This window comes from Bos indicus, chromosome 1, assembly GCF_029378745.1.
Source record: "Bos indicus isolate NIAB-ARS_2022 breed Sahiwal x Tharparkar chromosome 1, NIAB-ARS_B.indTharparkar_mat_pri_1.0, whole genome shotgun sequence".
NCBI lineage: Eukaryota > Metazoa > Chordata > Mammalia > Artiodactyla > Bovidae > Bos > Bos indicus.
The window spans coordinates 64,519,008-64,529,675 of record NC_091760.1 but is presented as its reverse complement, the minus strand read 5'-3'; the positions used below and the strand labels follow the sequence as shown (position 1 = coordinate 64,529,675).

At 43.5% G+C, this 10,668-nt stretch overlaps 1 protein-coding gene across 2 annotated transcripts in view; it reads left to right on the top strand.

Annotated features, from left to right (window-relative positions):
• The first annotated feature begins 6,910 nt into the window (after positions 1 to 6,910).
• The window catches only part of IGSF11 (immunoglobulin superfamily member 11), a 144,858-nt gene continuing 141,100 nt past the window's right edge, over positions 6,911 to 10,668 (top strand). For both annotated transcript variants that reach the window (XM_070788438.1, XM_070788433.1), the window contains exon 1: positions 6,911 to 7,303. Coding sequence is in view for 1 of the 2 variants with exons in the window: in XM_070788433.1 (XP_070644534.1) it covers positions 7,252 to 7,303 (52 nt within the window). In the remaining variant the exon portion in view is untranslated. The remainder of the gene's footprint in view (positions 7,304 to 10,668) is intronic.

Genomic DNA, 10,668 nt, shown 5'->3' with positions numbered 1-10,668 from the left:
CTGGCCCGGAGGCCTGTTAACATTTTAAGACCTTTTCTTCAGAAAACTTATTTTTCTCTAAAGGTGATTGGTCAGGAGCCACCCTCCAAAAGCATTAGATAAAGTTGCATTCCTACAGAGCAAAGGTGTGGTGGGCTATAACAAGAAAAAGAATTAACTCAAGGGTCCCAGGTTACAAACATTAAAGCTACTACTTACACCAATTATATTAATCAATACACTGCCAGGGACACAGCAGGTAAGGGATATGGAAACTTAGCAGCAAACACTGGCCCAACAAATGAAAATCCCTTCACCAATACAATTTCTAATCAATCTTTTAACTACTCAAAAGAATCTGTGTTTAGACAGTTTAGAACATCTCCTGCCTCTCACAGTTGGGAGGCTCTGAACAATCACATGTGGCCGGAAAAACCTATTCAGGCAGGCAAAACCTATTCAGGCAGGCTAGAGGATTTCTAAAGGAGTTTGTAGGTTAAACACTGTCACACCCAGGAATTATTAACTGGAACTGTAAGCTAACTTTTTTCAGAGAGAGGTAGTGGGGGACAGCCCCCCGTAAAGTCAGAGGTGTAGGTGAAAGCACAAAGCAGAAAGTAGGCAGACTATGGTTTTGGGGATAGATGGGGGACTCCTGAGGCTCGATCCCACCTTTGCATATGCCGAGCCTCCTTCCTCATGACCTTTGTCATGGGCGGAGTTCCTCACACTGGCTACCGGCAGTGATAGAATTCCAGTTGAGCTATTCCAGATCCTGAAAGATGATGCTGTGGAAAGTGCTGCACTCAATATGCAATATGCACTCAATATGCAATATGCCGGCTCTAGGCATATTACTTTGCCAACAAAAGTCTGTCTGGTCAAGGCTATGGTTTTTCCAGTGGTCATGTATGGATGTGAGAGTTGGACTGTGAAGAAAGCTGAGCACCGAAGAATTGATGCTTTTGAACTGTGGTGCTGGAGGAGACTCTTGAGAATCCCTTGGACTGCAAGGAGATCCAACCAGTCCATTCTAAAGGAGATCAGTCCTGGGTGTTCATTGGAAGGACTGATGCTAAAGCTGAAACTCCAATACTTTTGCCACCCCATGGGAAGAGCTGACTCATTGGAAAAGACCCTGATGCTGGGAGGGATTGGGAGCAGGAGGAGAAGGGGACAACAGAGGATGAGATGGCTGGATGGCATCACCGACTCGATGGACCTGAGTGTGAGTGAACTCCACCAGTTGGTGATGGACAGGGAGGCCTGGTGTGCTGTGGTTCATGGGGTTGCAAAGAGTCGGACACGACTGAGCGACTGAACTGAACTGAAGTCTTGTCTAGCAAGCATTAACAGAAGTGTCAGCACTCTTGCCTGGGAAATCCCATGGACGGAGGAGCCTGGTAGGCTACAGTCCATGGGGTCGCTAAGGGTTGGACACAACTGAGCGACTTCGCTTTCACTTTTCACTTTCATGCATTGGAGAAGGAAATGGCAACCCACTCCAGTGTTCTTGCCTGGAGAACCCCAGGGACGGCGGAGCCTGGTGGGCTTCCGTCTATGGGGTCACACAGAGTCGGACACGACTAATGTGACTTAGCAGCACAGCAGCAGGCAGAAACAGATATAAAAAAGACTAACCTGTCTATCCGGAGAAGGTGATGGCACCCCATTCCAGTACTCTTGCCTGGAAAATCCCATGGATAGAGGAGCCTAGTAGACTGCAGTCCATGGGGTCGAGAAGAGTCGGACACGACTGCGCGACTTCACTTTCACTTTTCACTTTCATGCGTTGGTGAAGGAAATGGCAACCCACTCCAGTGTTCTTGCTTGGAGAATCCCAGGGACGGGAGAGCCTGGTGGGCTGCCATCTATGGGGATGCACAGAGTCGGACACGACTGAAGCAACTTAGCAGCAGCAGCAACCTGTCTATCTAGGTTATAAATTGATCCAAAATTTGAGGAGGATGTTTTAAAATCATAAATGATCTATTTATGTCTTAACATACAATAGACACTTGTTAGTTTGCTTGTTGCTTTAGTCTAATGATTCCACTATTATCTTCTCTGCTGCTGCTGCTGTTGCTGAGTCAATTCAGTTGTGTCCGACTCTGTGCGACCCCATAGACGGCAGCCCACCAGGCTCCGCCATCCCTGGAATTCTCCAGGCAAGAACACTGGAGTGGGTTGCCATTTCCCTCTCCAATGCATGAAAGTGAAAAGTGAAAGTGAAGTCGCTCAGTCGTGTCTGACTCTTCGCAACCCCATGGACTGCAGCCTACCAGGCTCCTATGTCCATGGGATTTTCCAGGCAAGAGTACTGGAGTCGGTTGCCATTGCCTTCTCTGAATATCTTCTCTGCTCCATTATTATTATTTCAGAGACTTTACTGCCTCTTCCCAAAGGGGAATGGGGAAGAATTCCTCTCAAACTTTACTTTTAAAAGGATCAGGCTCATAAGAAAAGAACTAAACAGTGCCATTTGCAGCAACATGGATGGACCTAGAGACTGTCTACTGAGGGAAGGAAATCAGAGAAAGACAAATATCATAGGATATTACTCATAGGGAAAGTGAAAGTTGCTCAGTTGTGTCCGGTTCTTTTCGACCCCATGAACTGTAGCCTGCCAGGCTCCTCTGTCCATGCAATTCTCATGGCTAGGATACCAGAGTGGGTAGTATATCCTTTCTCTAGGGGATCTTCCCAACCCAGGAATCGAACCAGGGTCTCCTGAATTGCAGGCAGACTCTTTACCAGCTGGGCTACCAGAGAAGTGCTTCACTTGTATGTGGAATCTAAAAAAAATGTACAAATGAACTTATTTACAAAATAGAAATAAGAATCACAGATGTAGAAACAAACTTATGGTTGCCAGGGGGAAAGTAGGGAGGGGGGATAAACTGGGAGATTGGGAATGACATATACGCACTACTGTATTTAAAATAGGTAACAAATAAGGACCTACTGTATAGCACAGGGAATTCTACTCAATACTCTGTAATGGCCTATATGGGAAAAGAATCTAAAAAAGAGTGGAGATATATATATATATATAAAACTGATTCACTTTGCTGTATAGCAGAAACATTGTATTTATTTAATTTTTTAAAATTTTTTTTGAAACATTGTATTTTACAATGTTTATTAATACAACATTGTATTAATACATGTTATTATTACAACATTGTAAATAAACTATACGCCAATACAAATTGGAAAAAAAAAGGACCAGACTCTGCTTTTAGACTATATATGGTTATAAGCAGTGAGGTTAAAATAGTTACAGAATGAGTTACTGGCTCAAACAAGGATCAAAAAGAAATTTTCTAACTTTATGAATGATATTCTTATAAAATATTCCATAGACATTCTCAAAACATAAATTAACCTTTAATTACATCCATGAATGGAGAGGGATAGGTGGTATTAATAATTTAAAATAGCTAATTAAAATAATTTATATTTAGCTTTGTAAAGCCTTATAATTCCCTCCATAGATTTTCTTTCCTAATTATGTTTTTCCTAAACTAATCATAAATTTAATTTTCTCTTCTTGAATGCAGAGTAACTGACTGTGGAAAGAGATGATCTCGTATTTTGATGGGTGGAGGAGAAAAACTGGTGTAGGACTAAAATTTGAATTTGGATAACTCCTATTTGCCTGGAAAATCCCATGGATGGAGGAGCCTGGTAGGCTGCAGTCCATGGGGTCGCTAAGGGTTGGACACGACTGAGCGACTTCACTTTCACTTTTCACTTTCATGCGTTGGAGAAGAAAATGGCAACCCACTCCAGTGTTCTTGCCTGGAGAATCCCAGGGACCGGGGAGCCTGGTGGGCCGCTGTCTATGGGGTCGCATAGAGTCGGACACGACTGAATGGACTTAGCAGCAGCAGCAACTCCTATTTAAATATTGACAGGTTGACTGTATTTGAAGGTCATCAGTGTTTTTTTTCTAAGATTTTTTTTTTTAATGTGGACCATTTTTAAGGTCTTTATTGAATTCGTTACAACATTGCTTCTGTTGTTTTATGTTTTGGTCTTTTGGTCATGAGGCACCTGACATCTTAGCTCCCCAACCAGGGATTGAACCTATACTCCCTGCATTTGAAGGCAAAGTCCTAACCACTGTAAGAAGACCACCAGGGAAGACTAGGTCATCAGTGGTTTTGATCCAAGATTAATATTCACTATAACAGAGTCCCTTGCCCCAGTTGTTTCTCTCTGCATTTCTTCCTTGGTCAGATAGAACCACCCTAGTTCCTCCAGAGGTGAGGGTGGCACTTGTCTTATTCAAGTTTAACAGCTATTCCTGTGCTGGTGGGTGGTGGTGGCAGTGGGAGGAATGTTGGGGAGGCAGCAGCAGCGTTCCCCACAAATAGCTTTAAGACATTATGGTGGATATAAATTTCTTTACATGTTGGTCCATAAAGAGATAAAAGAAAGACTCTGTGGTGTGGTTGAAAACTTTTGGGTTGGTTCCGGCTCTGCCCATTGGTGTCCATTGATCTTTTGGAGACTTAGTGTCTTAGTTGAGTGAAGAAGGGATAATACTACTTGCCTTACATACTCCCTGGGGTTGCCGTGAAGATCAAATCAGACAATATATGTGTAAGCCCTTTGAAATTTATAAAGTATTATACAAATGAAAGATGCTGTCTGTTGCTTTAGCACTCAGAATAATTAAGAGATTTAAATCCTACTGTGGTTATAAAGCAGACTAGGATAAAGAGTTGGTAAAACTCATTACTAATAAAAATTTTACTCAGAGCACATGCCAGGAGTATAAGCTCTGTGAATTAAATAGCACATTTTTTTCTCTTTGTTTCCCGTGAGAGTGTCCTTTTGAACGCCTCTGTGTGCAGCACTTGGAGTTTCCAGTACTCCGATCTGCTTCGAGTCCACCATCTACCATCTGCCCCCATGCTTCTGGGCAGCCAGATTGCCTCCTGAAATTTGATCAGTCCCAGTCTCCCTTCAGAAGCCATGCTTCTTTTTCAGTTAAAAGGACTGTTCCACTGAACTGTGAGCTCTCTATCCTCTCAGTAACACACTAGCTCCTGTTGGGGAAGGCAGAAGTACACTGTGGTGACAAAGAGGCAGGACAGCTCTCTTTCTGTGCTGATTCATGACACTGTAGATGTATCCCAAGTGCAACTGGAAGCCTTGTAAGGGTAAGGGTCATATATTTTGTGTTCAGCCTTCCACCCAGTGCCTTACACAGTGTACTCAGTAAATATTTACTGAACTGAATTGCTAAAACAGTGTATCATATCAGGTAACTTGCTTTATCAAGGCTTTTCAGCCTCAATTACTAGATTATTTAATTATAGAATAAGTATTCTATCTCTGTATTTAAATGTAGGATTATAATGAAGCAAAGTTCTGCCCCAAGTAACACCTTGCTCTTCTCCTTATATTACTGACTCTTATACTCTACTTGGGGCTGGGTTAGAATGTAGGAATATGTACAAGACAAAGTCAGGAACTGAACTGGACAGATTAAAAAGAAATCTAGTCCTTACTGAGGAGTTTAAAAGAATGAACCAAGTGATAAAATATTTAAAATATTAGATTTCTGTTAATATAAAAAAGTCTACACGGTCATTCATTTCTTGCCATTAGAGATCTAGTCATGGATTCTAGCAAACTGGAAATAGCAAAATTGAGGGATTTAAAATTCATAAACAAACTATCTTTTCAGGGTATTCTTATTAAAAGTGATTGGTATTTCTTAATATGGTTCTTTTTTAAATTTGAAATTGTAATAGCAACATTTTCAGAAAAGAAAAAATGCATCCCTAATTCCACCATCTTGATACTATTTTAATTTTTATGTATGTCTCCCAATCTTTGTCCACATGTATAGGTATTTTTTTTTTCTCTTTTTGTCTTTCTTCTGTGCATCCTATTTTTGTTTCTGAGTTGCCCTGGGAGGACTGCATCTGCCAGATGGGGGCTCAGAATTTCTGAATGGCTCCAAGAATTCTAATCTATGCTGCTGTAGAAATTAACAAGGACAGGCTGACATTACAGAGGGCGGTATGTATGTCCTCAAATCTAGAAGGCTTGAGTGGGAGACTTAAGTAGAATGGGACTATGGGCTTTAAGAAAGAGAGCAACAACCTCATTGTTAGAGAAATGAAGATAAGGTTTTATAAGGAAAGATGTAGGTAGATATTTAAGTAAAATAATTTCAGATGCCATGAAGGTCTCTTTTCCCACACAACCAAAACAACAAGAAACAAAAAAATAGAAACCCAACCAAAGTAATCAACTACCACAACAAAAACATCTCTAGTTAACATGAAAATAAAATTTTCTAGTTTTACTACTCAACAAATACTTGAAATTAGTTTAAGAAAGCAAAAAGGTTTAAAACAAGAATTTTAAATACTGTTAAGTTGATCTAAGTCTTCCACGGTGTACAGCCCCTACGCTCCTTTGAAGGAAGAAAGGGGTAGTTAGAAAAATAAAAGTATAGGACAAACTTCATCGACTCTTACCTTTGCCAGGGTCAGGTTTTTTTTTTTTTTGGACTATTTAGGCTACAAAAGAAAGGACTGGGAGAAAGTGAAAGAGCTAAACAGAAATCTAAAAAGAGTCTTGGAGGTTGGGACCCAGGCTGTGGTGAAGTGCCTCGTCGAGCTCTCTGGGGTTCAGGACTTTCATTACGGGTCCGGGGAGTGGATCCGAGTAGGAGAGGGGCCCTGGCTGCCTGCGAGGAGGACGCCCGCCTTCGGTCTCCGGCGCTCGCGGAGGCGTGCGGAGAGCGGGCGTTTCAGCTCACAGGTGGCCAGAGCCGCGCCAGCTGCGCGCGGCGCCCGCTCCGCGTGTGGGCCGCCAGGCGTCGCGCCGGAGCCGCGGTTGCCCTGGAGACCGAGAGGGGCGAGTGGGCGGCGCGGAGCCGAGCCGCAGCCGGGCTGCCGCCCGAGTAGCCGGGCGAGAGTTGGGGGGGAGTGGCTGTCCCCAGGCGGCGCGAGGGGCCGGCGGGTCCTGGGGCAGTGCGAGGTGGCCGTGGCGCCGCGGGGCGAGGCCGGCGAGCCCGGGACGCACCTGCGCGCAGCTCAGCCTCTGCGGAGCCGGGCGGCGCGGGAGCCGCGCTTGTCTCGTCTGCAGGTCCCACCGTCCCAGCCCCGCCGGGCGGACTGCGGCCAGGAGGCTAGTCTGGGAGGTTCCGGCTGCCCCAAGAGCGCCGAGAGCCCGGCCCGCGCCTCGGCTGCTGCGACGAGGAGCCGGGCGGGCGGCGGGCGCGCTCCCCGCGGCCCCGGGATGACTTGTCGGGGCTCCCCTCTGGCGCCTCTGCTGCTCTTCTCTCTGCACGGTGAGTGGCCCTCCCATCCTCTCCCCTCCCGGTGGGGCCAGGCGGGGCCGGCAGGCCCGGAAAGGCTGTCTCGCCGGGGCTGGTCCTGGGAACCCAACTTTCTCGGGGCCATATTCGTGACTGTCGGCTAGGCTCGCGCTCCCACGCGGAGCCCTCTGCCAGCTCCCCGCACGGCTCCGGCTCAGGTGTTAGGATCCGAGAGGTGACTGCGCCCCCCGCCCGGTTACCGCTGGTCCTGAACCGGACTCCGACCGTGACCGCGGTCTTTGCCCCCTTTAGATAACGAACTCCCTTACTTTCTGGGTCCGGGGAGAAACGGGATTTAGAATCGTTTCCGTTACGAGGCGGCTGCAGAACACTGGAAATGTTTTTAAAATAATCTGGAACACTTTTAAGTTGCAGTTTTCACCAAATCTTTAAAGAGCATGTGCAGGTTATGACTAAAAATGTGATCTTTATTAAAAACACACACATACACAAAAACTCTACAGTACGTACACTAGATTTGAAAACAATTTATTTTTTAATGGTCGAGGTTCTTCCCCAAGGAATTTAAGTCGACTTACAAAAATACATAGAACATAGCCATATTAGAACAAAAGAAATAAACGTGTTTGATTTTCTTGTTAACTGTCTTCTAAAAAATATCCATTTAAATTTTGATTTCTACTTAATCTTCTTAAATTTTACGTTCTATGACTAGCTGTCGTGTTGAGACCCTGTTTTCATTTTATACAAGTGACTTTGTGTGTGTGTGTGTGTGTTTGAATTTCCTGTCCTGTGGAATCAAGTTTTCTGTTCCATTTAATTCATTGTTGAGATTTACTGAGATTTATTCTGAAGGCTTTTATTTAAAAAGCAGGATAACTGGTTTATGGAGTTTTGTGGTTAATGCTGTTTCTTTTTGAAGATAGTGGTATGTTTCCCATAATTTTATAACCTTATTTGAACTGTTAATGTACCCATAGATCTTGAAGTAACTTAATTTTAGCTGACTTAAATTTGTACAGATTGAGTTTAAGGGAAGGAAGAAATACAAAACTTGCATATCTTTTCCATAGGAGTGAGAGAAGGAAATGTTCAAAATTACAGATAACTTTTCAGGACCTCAATAGGTATATATTTGGTGATGATGTACAAAATGACATTTGTATGTGCTTTATATAAACATGTGCTTCCCAATTAACTTTGGTCACTACTTTGAGAGAGCCAGTATTTTTCTCTGTCCTACTTTTTTAAGCGTGAAATAAGATAGAGTAAGTGAACTTTTAAATAATCCCTCGGACACAACTGAAACTGTTTTAAATATTACCGTAAGAACAGCTGACTTTTTTGGTAAAAAATACATTGTTAGCCTTCATCTGTTACAATAAATGCCACCCTCTTCTGGTAAATAGTGTTTGTGTATGGTTGAGTTTTGAATTATTAGGCAGTACTTTTTAAAAGAGTTGGTGAAATTTGCAGAATCAGCCTTACAAGGTCATCTGATGTGTTTCTTTTCCTTCAGCAGAACTATTTCTAAATATACTGGGATGTTTTTAAAGACTTCCAAGGACATTTCAGCCTTTGTGATAATCTGTTTTGTAGAGGCACTTGTCACCCTCAAAAAACTGTGTTCATTTGTTCGATGAGTGTTTACTGAGCCTCCACTCTGGGCACTTGGGTGGGGCAGGATGGTGGTGGGAGACAAAGATATATGAATTTGTCCACTTTCTGTAAAAAATACGTTGTCCACCTCCTGTAAGGAGTTTGCAGTTTTCAGACAAGCTGCAAGCATGCACAAGTGAGTTATGATACAAGGAATATATATATGAGTGTCATTTGTTATTGGTGGTAGTGATATCAAGGGAGACTTCATGGAAAAGTCTTTTGATCTGGACTTTGAGTAGAGTTTGAATTGGCTGAGATGGGAGTGTTTGGTTTTCTAAGCCAAAGGAACAGCCTGGCTGTAGGATATGAAGTGGAAAGTGCAGGGGCATATTCAGCATCAGTCCTTCAAATGAATAGTTAGGACTGATCTCCTTTAGGATGGTCTGGTTGGATCTCCTTGCAGTTCAAGGGACTCTCAAGAGTCTTCTCCGACACCACAGTTCAAAAGCATCAATTCTTCGGGACTCAGTGTTCTTTATAGGCCAACTCTCACATCCATACATGACTACTGGAAAAACCATAGCTTTGACTAAATGGACTTTTGTTGGCAAAGTAATGTCTCTGCTTTTTAATATGCTGTCTAGGTTGGTCATAACTTTTCTTCCAAGGAGCAAGTGTCTTTTAATTTCATGGCTGCAGTCACCATCTGCAGTGATTTAGGAGCCCCCCAAAATAGAGTCAGTCACTGTTTCCACTCTTTCTCCATCTATTTGCCATGAAGCGATGGGACTGGCAATGCCATGGTTTTTCCAGTAGTCATGTATGGATGTGAGAGTTGGACTGTAAAGAAAGCTGAGCACCGAAGAATTGATGCTTTTGAACTGTGGTGTTGGAGAAGACTCTTGAGAGTCCCTTGGACTGCAAGGAGATCCAACCAGTCCATCCTAAAGCAGATCAGTCCTGGATGTTCACTGGAAGGACTGATGTTGAAGCTGAAACTCCAATACTTTGGCCACCTGATGTGAATAGCTGACTCATTTGAAAAGACCCTGATGTTGGGAAAGATTGAGGGCAGGAGGAGAAGGGGACAACAGAGGATGAGATGGTTGGATGGCATCACCGACTTAATGGACATGAGTTTGGGTAAACTCTGGGAGTTGGTGATGGACTGGGAGGCCTGGAGTGCTGTGGTCCATGGGGTCACAGAGTCGGACACGACTGAGCGACTGAACTGAACTGATGGGACCAGATGCCATGATCTTAGTTTTCTGAATGTTGAGTTTTAAGCCAACTTTTTCACTCTCCTCTTTAACTTTCATCAAGAGGCTCTTTAGTTCTTCTCTTTCTGCTTTAAGTGTGGTATCATCTGCGTATACGAGGTTATTGATATTTCTCCAGACAATCTTGATTCCAGCTTGTGCTTCATCCAGTCCAGCATTTCTCATAATGTGCTCTGCATATAAGTTAAATAAACAGGGTGACAATATACAGCCTTGATGTACTCCTTTCCTGATTTGGAACCAGACCACGTGACCTGCCTCCTGAGAAATCTGTATGCAGGTCAAGAAGCAACAGTTAGAACTGGACATGGAGCAACAGACTGGTTCCAAATTAGGAAAGGAGTACCAGTGGGTTAGGTATATCTAAAGTGTTTCTTGTATTACTTGTGGTTCCTTAAAACAGCAGGTAACCTTCCAGAATCTGGAGAAAATACATAAAAGACAACATGAAATGAAAATGAGAAGAATTATGAGCCTGAGTGTTAGCATTATGAA